This window comes from Chionomys nivalis, chromosome 25 (genome assembly GCF_950005125.1).
Source record: "Chionomys nivalis chromosome 25, mChiNiv1.1, whole genome shotgun sequence".
In the NCBI taxonomy this organism is placed as follows: Eukaryota; Metazoa; Chordata; class Mammalia; order Rodentia; family Cricetidae; genus Chionomys; species Chionomys nivalis.
In genome coordinates, this window is record NC_080110.1 from 17,199,714 (window position 1) to 17,216,224 (window position 16,511).

The 16,511-nt window shown below is 38.0% G+C and overlaps 1 protein-coding gene across 1 annotated transcript in view; it reads right to left on the reverse strand.

The window, feature by feature from the left end:
* Nucleotides 1–340: 340 nt before the first annotated feature.
* Tmtc2 (transmembrane O-mannosyltransferase targeting cadherins 2) overlaps nt 341–16,511 on the reverse strand; it is a 380,346-nt gene continuing 364,175 nt past the window's right edge. The window contains exon 12 of the mRNA XM_057758114.1: nt 341–2,929. Within this exon, the coding sequence (XP_057614097.1) occupies nt 2,750–2,929 (180 nt within the window). The 3' untranslated portion in view covers nt 341–2,749. The remainder of the gene's footprint in view (nt 2,930–16,511) is intronic.

Below are 16,511 nucleotides of genomic sequence, written 5' to 3' on the forward strand. Positions count from 1 at the left end.
ATTGGGTTCCAGAACTTGTGCGAGGTGTCTCTAAGTACAGCTCTAGCTGATCTTTCAGCTATAGACCGAGGGCACCTGAATTCACACGCACATAATGCCCCACACAAACACAGAAAATATGATATAGATAAATCCTCAAAAGATAAGCATGGTGGTGCAAGCCACACTTGGGATGTTGCGGGAACAGAATTGCTGCAAGTTTAAGATAAACCTTGAGAAGCCTGAGCTGTGAGACCTTATCTCACACAAAACAAAACACAAAGACTGTCAGAGTTTAAGTGCTGTTGCCATGGAAGAGTCCTAAAGAAGCGATACACAACGTATTTGTTAACAAGGCTTTATTGTTCAAAACAAAATTGAAATTCTCTGGCACATAAAACAATCATTTCTACAAAAGGAAAGCCTACAAATCTTGATAATTTATACAAATAACAGTTTTTCAAAAAATAAAACTTTAATTTAGTAAACTTGTCTTGTGCTCTACACTTTTAGCACTGTCTGCAATGATCCACCATAAATCCCTGAGCAGAGACGTTTCGATCATGTTCTAACAACCCAGCCCTCCCCTCCCCGAGTTGGTCAGCTACTAAGTCCAGCCCTGGAGTAAAAAGTGTCAGGGATGTGTAGGTATTAAAGATCCATGCATGTTATGACACAGGCCCAACTGTTAGCAACGTTGGGAAACTGAGTCATATGGAGTCTGGCTACTGTGCATTCGGTGAACCTAAAGGAACCAAGTGTTTGAGAAAAAGAAACAGTAACGATAAAAGACATAAAATGGGAAAACAAGAATAGCACAACAACAACTATTTAAATAAATATAAAATGTTAGACATTGAATTCATCTTTATAGCCTTATATTAAATTCCTTTTTCTTCCTTTTGTCCTAATTGCCAATGCATTAGAAAATGAGACATAGACTTCAACCCACTATTTTGGTTGACCAGAAGGTTTGCTGCTGTTAATGTTAAATATTATTCTGACAGCACAGTGATATAGTTACAATTTAATTTCTGGCCCTTGAGTGAAATGTTTATAAAATAATATACATAAGGTAGGAGGGCCTTCTCATTAATCTCATCAAACATTCTCACTACATTTATCCTTCTCACAAAGAGGCTAATATCACAGGATCACTACTTCAGATTCTTTACCCACTGTATTCAGATACATGACACAAGCTATAATATAGGGGAAAATATAGTATTTTTGCATGTCCAGCATCCCTTTAGTAGAATCTGATCATATGTGTATATATACATGAAGTACGAAAGGGAAGATGAAAAACACTAATTTTTAGCTGCAAATGACTGGCTTAACAAATCTGTTTTCTTTTTTTGTTACTTTGATAGGGTTGGATAATTAATAAATAAATAAATATGTAGGATATATAATAGTTAATTTCTCTACAAAGAAGTTGCTAATGGACTGGTATTCCAGGAATTTAATTTTCCGTAGCAAATTTTAATGTTAAAGAAATTTTTTTCTGTTTCATTTTATATTCTTGTTATAAAATGATCACTGAAATACCTAATATTAGGTAAGGAAATAAAATACTCAGTTTTCTATTGGAAAATAAGAAAAGCATTTGGCAGAAGACATAGATATATGCAGGCTGATGCTTACTTTATGGCATCTTAAAATAATTTATTTTTGACATTTTTCAGGAGGAGCAAAATAAGATAATCATCCAGGATTTATCTGCATCGCTGTTTAGGCATATGTTCAGAATCGATGGGCATTTTACACCATCTCTTTCAAAAACACAAAATCATTGACAATAAACCTTATGTACTCACCCTTCATTGACTCATTATAACAACCATTGTCTAGAAGCACCAAGGACTTTGCCTTCTGTAGTCACCATCGGGGACAGGGACTGGAACACTCATAGCATCCCTTTGTTTCAGCCTCAGTGAGTATGTGTATATAGACATCGTAAAAGGTAATTTCAAAAGAATTAACACAATGAGATCTGATGAAAAGTTATGAAGAAAATACTGACAATATAAAAATGAAAATGACTTGGGACACACACCCAAGGCCTCCCTAGGTCCTCTCATTCCACCTGTATGTGTGGTTAGCGCATCTCTCCACGTTCCTTTTGAGACATGGCAAACAAATGATGTTCAGCACTGGGAAACCCAGGATATTCCAAACCATAAAATGTTTAGGTGTATGCGTCAGGAAACAGCCACAGATTCAGACAGATACTGACACAGTATTAAAATCAAAGTTTCATTTGCTTCAGAAATCAATAAGCAGGCTGTCCCAGAGAGGGAAGCCAGCAGCGTAAGGTCAACTGGTGGCCCACTGGGAGTCACACTATGCTTTAATCATCCCCCGTTCACACTTAACCTTAGTCCACGGTGGCTGGATGGGCTCTCTGACCTTCCTCTCACAGTGTTGAAGGAACAATATAGTTCAAAATTCTCTTTCAAAAGCGAACAATGTCTGCAATGAAGATTCCCCCCTCCCTTCTACAAATGCCAAAGATCCTGTTAAGTGCTCTGGTTTACAGTCTACCTACGGGTAACAATTCCACCCTCTAGGAGGGTTCAATGTTTCCCTTTTTGGTGTTAAGGGGCGGTGCCCATAGCAAAGTGGCTTCACCCAGCAGCGGCAGTAACCAAGACGACCTCGGTCCCAGACTTAAAGTCCACAGTGAACATTTATCGCAGCACTGCTAGGAAGTTCTGTCTGTTAATGAAGCCAGCTTTGACAAGCGTAGATGATGAGTCCTCGTGTGTCAGGTCTTGGAGGTCTTCAAGCCTTGCTTTTCCATGATGTTCCAGAGCTTGCGGAGATTGGACTGAGTGATGACATCATCTGGCTTGAGTTGCAGAGCCCGCAAGTAGTTGGCCTCAGCTTTCTGGAGCCGGCCGTTGAGATGGAGTATGGCTCCCAGGTTCATGAGAGCGGCGGGATACTGTAACAAGAGAGAGGAGGTGCGTGATAAAGAGGCCATTTCAAGATCTCCTTCAGGGAAGACAAAAGTCCTCATCCTCTCATGCAGATGATTCCCATGCCTAGAGGCATCCGATGGAAGCAATGTACCAACTTACACAGAGACAGGGAGATCACACATCTTCAAAAAAGCTGCCATGTCCTTTGCACTTTAAGTAGAACAGTAAGGAAACACATCTTTTTTTTTTTCCTTCTTTAATGGCAAAGCATAGGTAACATTAAAAAGACTACAATCAGTCAGACTGATTTTTGGGAAAAAAACAAAAAGACTTTCAGCTTTATCAGGTCATGGTGGTACGTCCCTCTAGGTCTACCTTCAGATGTCATGGTGGTACATCCCTCTAGGTCTATTTATCAGGAGCTGAAGGACATCCTTGGCTATATTGTGAGAGATATAGGGTAGCATAAACTACACAAGGCTCTGTTTAAAAACAAATTTAAACAGATAGTTCCAGATAGAATTGATCTTCTGAAAAATCCTCAAGTGACAGGGTGTTTACCTGGCAAGCTTGAAACTCTAGGTTTAAGACCCAAGCAGAAGCAAAGAAAACCAACTAAAAATATACCTCAAAGATGAGACATAAGAACTAGAGGGAAAAGGGAATATCTATGTCCATGATGTCTTGTCTCTTCTTGGCTATAATCTAGGCTTTCTGCATATAAACATTAAGCTATAAAATTTATTGATATTTTCAGAGTGGAAGCCCTGAAAAAACATTAAAATTTAAATTGAACATCTTTCCCAAACCTAGACTAAAATATTTCCCGAGACAAGGCCCTTACATTTAAAAATTCTAAATTGTTAGATTTTTCTAATGGTGAATGTTTATATAAATATATCAAAGTAGACAATACCATAACAAGATTTAAAAGATGGTATAGGAAAATGTAACTTTAAAAAACAAGTCATTTTATATTACTTGTTGAAAAGTACTTAAAGAAAACAGAACAAAACAAAACAAAAAACTTCTTAAGTAATGCTTATACCATGGCAAGTGAAACATAAAACTATCATATAAAAACTTGGTAAGAAATTTTTTAAAATAAAAATTATGGTAGTCACAGTTTACTGCAAGGAATTTTGTCTCCAAATTCTCAGATATTAGTTTATTAAAGTATATCATAATGGGAAAAATATTTTTCTTGCTATCTACAAAGATAGGGGCTGTTGCCCTGTTTGCATCCAATCCTAAGGAGGTTCTTTCTAATTAAAAGCAAACTTTTTGGCAGCTACATAAATGCATAATTCAAATATCAGATAAACAATGTTTATATGCTAAGACTATGCTTTCATTTTGAAGATACTGTCAACCATTAATTGTCCTTCACTCTATGCAAAAGCCAAAGATAATTTCCAATCATTTTATGATTTAGTATTTTTACAATGCATGCATTTTTCAGTTGAATTCATCTGACCCTACTGTTTACTGTAAAAACAAATATTTCTGAACCAAATCAACGCTGGGGAGAGTGGAATAGCTCAGTGCAAACAAAGGGGGAAAATCATGATCAGATTTCACATCGAGGAGATCTGGGTTTGAGTTCTTGCTTAACCATTATGACCTTGGTGAAGCAGCCTAATGCCCCGTGCCCAGTTTTTTGAATGTTGCTAGAAATACATGAAAATAGTAAAAGAACACACATGGCAGGATACATTCACACAGTACATACTCTGAAAATGTCATGCTCGCTTTCCCTAGTCTATTAAACGCTGTTGGTAATTTTCATAATTTGACTTTATTGGCTAGAGACTGTCTCTGTTTACACATCAAATTCTCCAAAACTCTCAACTGCTAGCATTTTCAAGCTTTCCTATATTCTTTTTTTCTTTCCAAAAATAATATCACAAATATAAGCTATGCTTGACTTTCACCAACCTTTTGGCGAGGATGACTTCGTGCTTATGAAGAAAAATACAAATGGTCAGTTTCTAATTTTAAAGCCAATTCAAGCACACGCAGCTCTAAATTACATGGCAGTGCAAATCTCTACAGTGGAAACCAAAATAACACCATCTACTGCATCTTCTAAAGGAATGCTGCTATCACAGCAACGGTATAATCTCAAGCTCCTCGAGGCCTGAACACATTTCTGAACTGTATCTCCTCACAGCACTTGGCATGACTCTCAATAAACAGCCACTAAACTTTAGTATGCATGTATTCACAGTACCAAATACTAGAGATGCTAAAATAGGGCAGGGGAATCGCTGTTGGAGGCCATTCCTTGCTAACCAGAAGTAGAAGAATCCCAGGAACCGGGCTGAAGATAGCCCTTACTTCCTCAATTACAGAGTTACCAATGTGTGTTTAGCCGTAGTGTGTACACCTCAAACTGCAATAGAAGGAGAATACACAAAACACTCGGGGCTATGTAGTCAGATAGCCTAGTTCCCATGCCAGCTCTGCCACACAGAAATGCAAATCTAGACAAGCTGGGTATGGTCTTTGGACCTCAATTCTCGTCCATGTGTGATGACAGAAGTATTTGCTTTATCTAGTTCCTAAAGAGATTATATGAGAATAAGATAATAATGCCCATTGTTCTGTCTTTCTCCACTTTGTCTTATCATTTCAATACTGCAAACCAAAGTCTCCTTCCGAGTGCCCCTGAACAACACGGACCAAAATTTCCTGACTGTCTGTGCCTATATTAACTTCCTAGTCTTTTTGAGGTTGTTCCTCTAAGAGACAGAAATGAAAATCATTGGGGATGTACACCACGCAAGCTACACACATATACTGTATTATTGTTTCTAAACTACAGTCCATGATTTCTTCTCTCCTTAGGAATTACCTTCCTGCCATCAGTTGATGAATAAATATTAGTATTTAGTATTATTCTAAGGAAACACAATAAGGAAGCTAAATTTGATGAATGATTCCTAAATGCTAATTACAATGATGCTTTCGCAACAAATTTAATTTGTTATCTCAGAACCATAGCATGTTACTCAGTAAATAAAAATAATCATAAATCTATGTTAGGAAGTTGATATGAGATGTTAGATCAAGGAAAGTCATTTAATATGTTAATTGTTTTCCCTAAAGAGTAAAAGTATCTGTAAACTAGGCATGTGTATGATAGGGGATTCCTTTCTATATACCATTGGTTAATAATGAAGCTGCTTTTGGCCAGTGGCTTAACAAAATAGAGCCAGGCTAAAAGAGATATATATAGAGAGAGTAGGCAGAGTCAGTGAGACTCCATGGATCCGCCAGAGAAAAAAGATGCGAGCCATCAGCTGAAACCGTGCCGGTAGGGTAGGCCATGACCTTGGTGGTAAAATTCAAAATAATAAAAATGGGTTAACCAAAGATATAAGAGCTAGCTAACAATACGCTTGTTATTGTCAAAAAACCTGTATAAAATACTGCATGAGTCATTGTATGATTTAACTGGGTAAATGATAAAATGTGATTAAAGTAATGGATATTGGTGTCCTACGTAACAGCTTCGAAAGTGTCAACAGTGATTTGAAAATAATTTTATGCTTTGCTAAAATCATAAAAATAACATATACATAACAGTGCTTTATCTTAAATGATAATTGGCTTACTTTCCCAAGCTGGTCATGTTTCTCCCTCCAGAGTGGCAGTTATTGTGGCTTAACGCATGCCCACTGTCCTGAGGAACTTCTGGTCTTCCAACCATAAAACTGAGTTCAGAGAGTAGTCTTGGCAGCACTTCAATGCTGGACAGAAAAATCAGAATTGCTGACCCTACCTACCGAGTCAGAATGCGAGTTTTAACTAGATCCTAAGGTTCTTTTATTCCCGTTAACATGCGAGGAGCACCGTCATCAAGGTCACTTCTGGATCAAAGATGCTATCATTTTACAGCACTAACAAAGAAATTGCTTAGAGGGGGTATATCGTTTAGAACAAAGTATGTCAGATCATGGATCTATCCCCTTGTAAAGTAGAATTCTCCTTTTAGTTGTGTAATTATTTGAGACAGTAAACGTTCAAAATGAAATTTTATTAACAGAGCTGTAAATGATTAAATGTAAGAAGACAGAAAGAGGACATGGAAACAGCATGTGACGGGTGTCTAAAGAGCCTGCAAGACTCTTTGGCTATGGAAGGGAATGCAAGACTTTCGGGTGGCAGTCCATCTTATTACATACTGGGGGCTTTGCTCTGTGCCAGCTGCGGCTCATGGGTTGGGGATGAGACACAACCACAAGTGCCAATGTCTTCCTTCACACACATGGTCTTTATTGAACACAGCCGTTGAAATTTTCAGCGCGTTAACCATGGCAGGCAGCAGCTTATGACCCTGTAACACAGGGCTCCTGGCTTAATACAACAAATGAGGCCACCTCCTTCTTCACAGGCTAGAACAGAGAACCAGACCTCGCTTGCTTCCTTGAAGTGGGCAGATGCTTTACATCAAATGGGATGACTGGCAGCCATGTGGAGGCAGCGCATGACGTCTTTCCCAAGTCTCTAGAGAGCTGTGCCTTGTTATTTTACTGTGGTCCTTGGCTTGATTCTCTAACGTTGCAGGAAGAAATTAAACTGATGGACATCTACTGGGATCAGAGAGAGTAAAGACACCAAGATTACGGAGGTCTGATTATAGCCCAAAATCTTTGAGACCTGCAAACACTCAGAGAGTATTTGGGAGCATGAGGTAATTTTTTCTATCATTAGTATATTTCATAATGTCGTATAGAAACTCCTGATGGAAGAGTACTAGTGACTGAAGTGGGTGCAGAGTTGGGAATTCTGGATTCGATTGGAAACAGGACTAAGATAGATAAGTTTGGAGGGGCCTTGGAGGGTTCAGAGGGAGGAAAAGGCTAGGCATTATATGTTCCCTTAGACCCCGAGGCTACTCCTATCTCACAGGAAAAGCTATGGGAGGGTGGAAACGCAACATTTCTACCCATTAAAAGCCTTTATTTCCAATCTGTTTGATTAATTCATTTCCAAAGAAACCTGCTCATGTTGCTGAAACTATAGCATTGTATATTTACTGTTGTGCGAGCTAGATAATATTTGAAAGGGAAAGTCTGACATCAGCATGGCCTCCTCCTAACCCATATACTATGCATTAGAGGAATGTTTCCAAGATACCCACCTTCAACTTTCCTTCTGAATATGATTGGCAAACAAATTTATATACTAAAAGTTATTAATGGATTCTCACTCCCTTTTAAAATAGTTACCAGATAACTCAAAGGTGCCATTCAATGTATTCGGTTGAAATTGCTTACTCAATGGAATTGACAAGAGAAATGAGTATACCATGATGCTTAAAAATTATTGGCATAAACAGAAAAATACAGAAAGAGAACGCTTGTGTAAGTTTATATATATGATATATAATAAATATTTACTGATTATTTTTAATATAGGTCTTGCTTAAAAGCATAATGTACTAAAATAATACGAGAGACATTAGATTTCTCAGTCCAGGAGATATTGTTCTTCCTGATTTGCCCAACTAGAGTGCTTAATGGTCTAATATAAAACCAGAATCCTGAGTACACCGCCCTTGAATCACTGTCTCCTGAGCCTACTATGTACGTGAGAGTATCACATTTAATTGTTAAATTTTGGTAACTTGACCTTAAAAATCTCTCTTAAAACTTTTTCATGGGAGGCTAGGGGTACAAGTCATTAGTAGAGTGTTTGCCTGGCCTTGAGTTAGATGGTAACATGTACCAGAAAAAAAAAAAAAAAAGCAAAAACAAAAAGAAATAACAACAACAAAAACACAAGGGAAGTACTTCCACTTATATCTTTTTCTTTTCTTCCATCTTGGTTTAAGTCTTAATCATTTTATTCTTTATTTATATATTATCTAATTATTTTTACATAAAATAAACAGATAACTGAACAGATCATGAGTGGCAGAATCAAAGAAGATTCAAGCCATATGTGTTTTTTTTTTAAAAAATATATTTTTAGTACAAAAAATTTCAAAGGACATAACAAATACCATGGGCCCACCTAGCAAATAGAACCTTATACATACAACTGGAGGCGCTGTCTATCACAGGACTTTGTGATGACCTCCTTTCTCTGTGTTGGGACTCTTGTCTGGCTTGAACTTGCACAGGTCTTGGGCATGTTACCACAACTGCTGTGAGTCCACGTGTGTGCAACTGCACTAATATAGTTGGACAAGAATATTCCATTGTAGTTGCCCACCTCTGGCTCTCATGGTCTTTGTGCGCCCTATTCTGCAATGAACCCTGAGCCTTGAAGGGAAGATATGTGACACAGATGTGTCCTTAATGGATGAGCATCCCATTGTCTCTAAGTCTTTGCACCTTGAACCATTGTGGGTATCTGTGGAAATCGCCATCTATTCCAAATAACTTTCTGAGGACTGAAAAATGTGCTATTTTGTGGATATAACAAATCACTTAGGAGTTTAGTTAATAATGTGTGTACTTAGCAGAATGTTAGCAGATTCTACGGTAGGGTTTATGGCCTGTCTTGGTGTGGTTAATGGCCTGCCAATGGTGCTAGATATGTGTTTCATCTTGGTGGAATGTGCTTTCAATCTGGTAAAAAAATAAAGGGAGGGGGTTGGTTACTCCCATGATGTTCATGCCACTATTGCACAAAGAGGCATATCTTTTCAGGCTAGTTGCTACTGTAGTTCTTAGAATTTACAGCAAGGTAAGACTGATGATTATCTTTTTCTCAGTGGCATGCATATGACATTCCAGGCCATGAAAGCTAGCCAGTATGGATGAAGCTCCCACATGAGCACCAGCTTGATATTTCCATGTTTTATAAACCAAGTAAGTGGTATATTCAGTAATAGGGTCTTTGTTAAGCTTTGGGAGGTAACCAGTAGCATTGGCAATCTCCTGTAATGTTTTGGGGTCTGTGGGACCTCATTGACAACAATTCCAAAAGAGGTTATGAATCTGGTACTTGGCATTTTTCTAATCTTTTGGTGTCTGGTAGAAACATTATTGACATGTTAGAAGGTTTTTGACAAAGAACCCAACAATACACATTAACAAAAAAGACAGCATCGTCAACAAATGGTGCTTGTCAAACTGGATAGTTATATGGAGAATAATAAAACTGTATCGTTGTCTCATACTGTACAAAACTCAACTTCAAATTCATCAAGGACCTCAACATAAGACCTAATACCCTGATTCTGATAGAAGAGAAAGTAAAGAATATGGTTGAGCTTGGTACAGAAAGAACTTTCTGAACAGGACCCTAATAGTGTGGGTATTATGAACAACAGTTAGCAATATGGTACCTTATAATATTAAGGAGCTTCAGTATAAAGGACAACATCATCAATTGAAGATGCAGCCTACTGAATCTTTGCCAGCTATACATACAACAGAAGGCTCATTCTATAATCTACAAAAAACCCCAAAAAGAACCCTAAATGTCAAGAAAACAACCAAATTAAAAAAAAATGGGGCATGGCACTAAATAATGGATTCTCAAACAATGGAATACAAATGGTTAGGAAACACTCTTTTTTTTTTTTTAAGTTCAACATCTTTAGCTATCATGGAAATACAGATTAAAACTATTTAGAGATTTTGTCTACCCCAGTCAGAAAGGCTAAGGTAAAAAACTAAAGACAAAACAAAACAAACAGAAACCCCAAATGATGACACATGTTCACAGGGAATGCTTATTCATAGCTGAGAGGAGTACAATCTGTTTCACCCCTATGAAAATCAGTGTGATAGTTCTTCAAAAATCAAAAATAGATACATCATATAATTCAGATATACCATCTTTGGTCATATACCCGAAGGATTCTATATACTACTGTAGAAGTGTTTTGCTATCCACGTTCATTTCAGCTCTATTCACAATATCTATGAATGAAAACAGCCCAGATGTCCATCAAACAATGGACAACAAAAATGTGCTATATTTCCCCAACTGGAATGACAATATTCAAGTATTAAAGGAAAACAAAATTATAAAATTTTCAGATAAACAGACGAAGCTGGAAAGAATAATTCCGAATGAAGTCACCTAGCCCCAGAAAAAGAAATGCTCTGTGTTTTTTCTCATTTGAATCTTCAGACATATATGTTTCATTTGGAATACGCACCAGATGCCATGAAATTAGTAAAGAGCTATGGAGTGGAGCGGAGTGGGGACAGAATGCAAGGGCATGCAAAGTTAAATGGAAATAATGGAACAGGAAGGGATAAATTAACACTACATAACTTTGAAAAAAGTCATATGGAAACTAAGATACTCTCTCATTTTTTTGCTTGCCTTTTTTTTCTGTTTTGTTTTGTTTAGTTTTTTGAGACAGCATTGTCCAGGCTCCAGGCTTTCCTGGAACTCCTTATGTAGCCATGGCTGGCCCTACAATCACATTTCTTTTGCTTCTGACTTCCAAGTGCTGACATTACAGCTGCATAGCATCACGTCCTGCTATCAGTGTTTCTCAGCTGAAAAATAGCCAGGAGTGGTGGCTGACATCTGTATATACGGTATTTGGCAAGCTGAGGCAGAGAAATTTTAAGTTAGTATGAGTCACAGGATGAGATCCTGTCTCAAAAAGAAAAGGTTTTTAAAAAGTAAAAAAAGTAAATCTACCGTAAACAAGTCAGAGACTTCTTGAAACGTGTTCACGTATGTGTGTTTGTGGTGTATGTGTGTGTGTGTGTGTGTGTGTGTGTGTGTGTGTGTGTTAGGAGGTGAATGATGGTAGAAATTCTGTGAGTCACATGATGACTTTGGGCAGAAAGACAGCCCCTCAAATAACTTGAAGTAATCATGTAAAAAAATAAAAATCTCAGCTCACTGTAGAGGGAGAACAATGGCATTGACTATCCAGCCAGAACACAAAATAAACTTTATTTATGACCTTTGTCCAATTACCTTGCTATATGGCCTCCCTTTCATATCCATTAAAAAGTAACAATAAGAAAATAACTTAAGTTTCAGTTGATCAAAAATCTTCCTATTCCCCCCTCAAGGGAGTGCTTCCATTTCTGCTGGCATCTTGTCCCATTTCTAAACTCTACCACCCTCATGTGCATCTCCCTCCTTCAGTTTCTCCTCTACCCCACTATGTCTCCCACTTAAATATTTATATTTCTAAAAGAAAGGGGGTGTTTCTGAGGTTTCAATTTGTGCCTATCAGAAAGAATTCAGAACCTTCAGCCCTGGTTTTAAGCAGCCTTTTAAAAACCCAACATTGAAAATGCTTTCTTTCTGGGCTACGTGAACTTCTGTTTCTGTTCTGTGCCCCTTAGAGCATCTGTTTCCCGCATAGAGGACTCCTCTGACAATGCCCTTCTTCCTTTCTCTCAGACAAACTGCTCATTAAAACAAACGGAACCAAGCCAGAGAGGACAGCAATGTCTATTGATTGCTTACTTTCAATGTTCCCATAGTATTGCCTGCATACATTAACTACAACATTACCACAATGAATTATAGCTGCTTGTTACACATGTCTGTCTTCTTCACCGAAGGGTGAAAAACTCATTGAATTTATTTCAATTGTCTTTATACTGCCGGAGGTAGAGAGTGGAATAAGAATGAAACCCTCCATGAATGCTTGCTGAGATGCCGTATGGTCAAGCAGAAGAAACGGCTGAGCGATAGTCAATTCTATGCCAGTGTCAGTATAATTGGACATGCATTTAATGGGCACCTATATGTCAAGTTCTCTGCTAGACACTAGCTCAGTAATGGACAAAAGAAGCTTTTATTTTAATATTGACATGGAATTAGTTCATTTTTAGCATACCCTGGTATTTACCACAAAGCAGTAGGGGGTAAATCTGTATTATCTCAATGTTGTCCCTTAAATTTAGGAGGTAGAAAAAAACTGCAACCCATGCATTAAAGTAAGTGCTAATAGGGACCACACCAGAAGAACTCAATATCCTCAGATTTCCATTCTCTTGATGACAAGCGCATCCCTTGGAAGGTAAAAGAAGATGTGTCTAAATGGAGCATAGTAAGAGCTGTGAGGGAACTGGGGTGAAAGCCTTTATTACTGGGTACCAGGCCACGAGACAAGATATACTGTTTGGCAGCTGTAAGACTATATGTTCAAACTGAGAATTTGTATAAATTTTTGCAATTAATGGGTAGCATCAAAACCATTTTTTTTTTAATTTTTTAAAAGCATTTTTGGCAGACCGCTGAGAGTGGAGTTGAAGCTGGACAGTAATCCTAACGTATAGGAGTCTGGATTTCAATTAATATGGAGATTAAGCTGACAATAGTGAGAGCTATGATGTTAACCCTTCTGTGACCAAACCAACTTCAGGGGAAAATACCTACTAAAAATGCAATATGAATGCAATGTACAGATGTTTCCTCATAAAACAGCATGGTGGAAAGAAACCCATAAGCAACTTAGTGCCCTCTGTTCAGAGGGAATAGTTCTCAGAAGTCAAATTTTGAATAAAGCATCAATGAGAAAAAAATACCAAATCATAGAGGGAGAAAGGGTAAACAACACTGAAATCCAGCAATGGCAAGGAAGAGCATGACAGATTATATAAATGATTCATTTTGATTCTCAGTTTCAATGTAGTGTTTGTGTTTATGAACTAGCTTTCGAATAAGACAAAACAGATACAGGCTGCCAAGAAGGCATAATATTGTATTAAGGGAGTCGTTCCAATCTGTCCGTGACACATTTTATCCTGTGTACTCAATCCTTGCTACCTACATCTGCCCCATCCCACGGGGCATCACAGGAATGTTCATTTAACTTTTATGACCGGTGTGATTGCCACAATGTGGCACGCTATTCATTTTGATGGCAGTCAAAATGTCAGCAGCTGTGGCATGGCGGGTGAGCAAACAGTCATTGTAATGGGATCATCTCCAAAGTAGCAGTTATCTCTGACTTAACAGTGCACCGCTTAAATTAAGAACCTGACCTTTTGCTGGAAAAGATGCTACTTCAGAGTTGCGTTTCCGAATGTCCTTCATTTCGCAAGGATGTTTTTCACAGGTCATGGCTCTTGCAGCATTTGGAAAATGCAATCAGTATGCTGTTTGTTTTGATTTGGAGCAAGAACAATGCTCATCGTAAGAAGCAAAACTACCAAAATTTTGCTCTTCATCACTGAAAATTTCATGCAGATGGGAGAGGGGATAAAAAGAAGAAGGGATTAAAATTTAGAAAACAACCATAGCAGACAAGCTTCCTTTATGTGTCAAGAACAAACAAACAAACAAGCCTACAATCAAGCTCTGTGTGACCTCATTTATCTAGATAGGTATCACACAATTCCACAAAACCTTTGAAATAATTTCTTTGCCTATTGATTTACATAATATAATTGGCTCTACATTATACTCAATGTTCTTGGCATGAACAGGAAGGAAGAACATGCGTATAGTCATAGTTGTATTACAGAGAATGAATTCTAGCTGTCCAGGTTGTCCAATTTGAATATATGTGATTAAAATGACTGTTCATTCTGATAAGTTGGAACAATTCACTAGAATGTTATTAGATCCTATTGCAGAAAGATATTAGAAATTAGTATTTGTGTCTAAAATATTTAAGAACTTAGATATCATGAATGGCAGGAGAAGAATTTCACTTTCCTGACCTTTTTCTATGTAAATTGATCATCTTTACATATATAAGACAATCGGATGTGTGTGTGCTTGTGGGTGTGTATGTTTATCACATAGTATAGACACATCATATTGACATAATCAAAGGTATGCTGGACCAAGGACTCAACAGATGCCAAAGCAATCAAATCTAGGAAATTATTTGAACCTATACAGATCACTTATCTAATTCATTTTTATGCTTCCAACACACTGATATTATGGAAACTAGCAGAGAGAGGATGGTTTCTATATTGCAGAAACGACAGACTTGAATACGACTTATGGTAAATATTCACTACTTAGAAGTATGGAAATAAGCATGCCAGTAATTTCAAAATGGCAGATTAAAATGATTAGGCTCGCACACCTTGAAGCTTCCTTAAACTGCTGTAACAGAGTACAGCTAGCTCACTCAGTGGCTCTATGTATTCCTCACTGTAATCGGATTCCAGAAATCTGACACCAGATTGCTGGTGTCTCCTTCCTGGATATGCCTGCCATTCCATGGCCTTCCCTGGTGTGTATACACAGAGGAGACATGGGAAGATTCCTCACATCCTCTTTTAGAAGGACTTTATTCTCTCAGAGGCTGTCATATGTCCAATGACGCCAGGATTCTGGTTTTAGCATATTATATGTGTTCTGGAGACAAACAAATATTGAGTTCATAACAGGCAGGCAGCATAACCCCTCCCCTTATTACACAGCAGACACGGACTACGATGTGAACACACAGATTAATTTGGGGTGAGGCTTAGTCAGAATACTCATACTTCATCATGACATAAGAAGGCAGCGAGTGTCTACTGACCGAAAAAACATCAAGAAACACACTATCCTGAGCCAGCTACCCACAACCTTCATGCCCACAACAAGCAGGAAGTCTTTCTCATACACTAAATAACGATGACCAGATTAAACATCAACAAACTGGAGTAAGGCAATTCCTCCACAAACTAGAATTGCTGGGTTAAAAGTTAAACGTGAACACTACCTGAAGCGCGGTATTTTAGTCGCACATTTATAGGGCCAGGGCTTTGTTGATACATGCTGGGAGGACAGCAGTGCAAAAGTCTTTACACACCGCTTCAGAAAATATTCCACCAGAACACACCCATCACAGTAAAGCCTGCTTCACTCTGAGCCATTACACTTGCCAAGGTATCGCACCTGCTATAGATGTAAAATAAGCAAAGGTAGTTTGTGCCTTTACACTCACTCACGGCACACCAAGGGACGCTGAGTAGCCGAACTGCTCCCATGTGCACTAATGAGTCAAGTACCACTAGGATCTCTCCAACCTGTGCATATTCTGCAAAGTAAGTATCTGGAACGGCTCTAACAAGACGGTATCAATCATCTCCTAAATAAGGCATGTCCAGCCAGCTTTACTTCTACATATATAAGATTCTAATAACTGATTCAAAGACCTGTTTTTCTTCCATGTTCATATATAATACAGATTTTTGCAATGTTTTCGCATAGTCAGCCTACCAATGTCTCATTGCTTCCTTATTTGGAAAACTCAAGGCTTCCTTTTCGGCCTCTCTTTCTTGGTTTAGTCTGTTAATATTAAAAAAAGAAAAAGAAAAGAAAGCAAGCAAGCCAGCAAGCAAATAACAGCTCCCCATGAGGCTGTCACACATGCCCAATGTCTTAGCACTTACTAGCTTCAAAGACATTGACTCAAGACCCATATGCATTAATCCTCTCCAATAACAACCAAAATGAAACTTGAAAAGGAAGGCAGATACAACTAAATCCTTTCAGACTTCATTAGTAACTTTCCTCTGGTTTATCTGACTCCCTTCAGATGCATTTTCTATACCAATATCGGGTACCTTAATGATTATGAAAGTATGTGTCAAATACGTTGCATGTAATACATTCCTACCCTCTGAAAAAAGTAATTTTGTGTGCACAGTGTAACAACCTGAGGTCTGACATCTGACCATGCTAACGCTCCACTACTTCTCA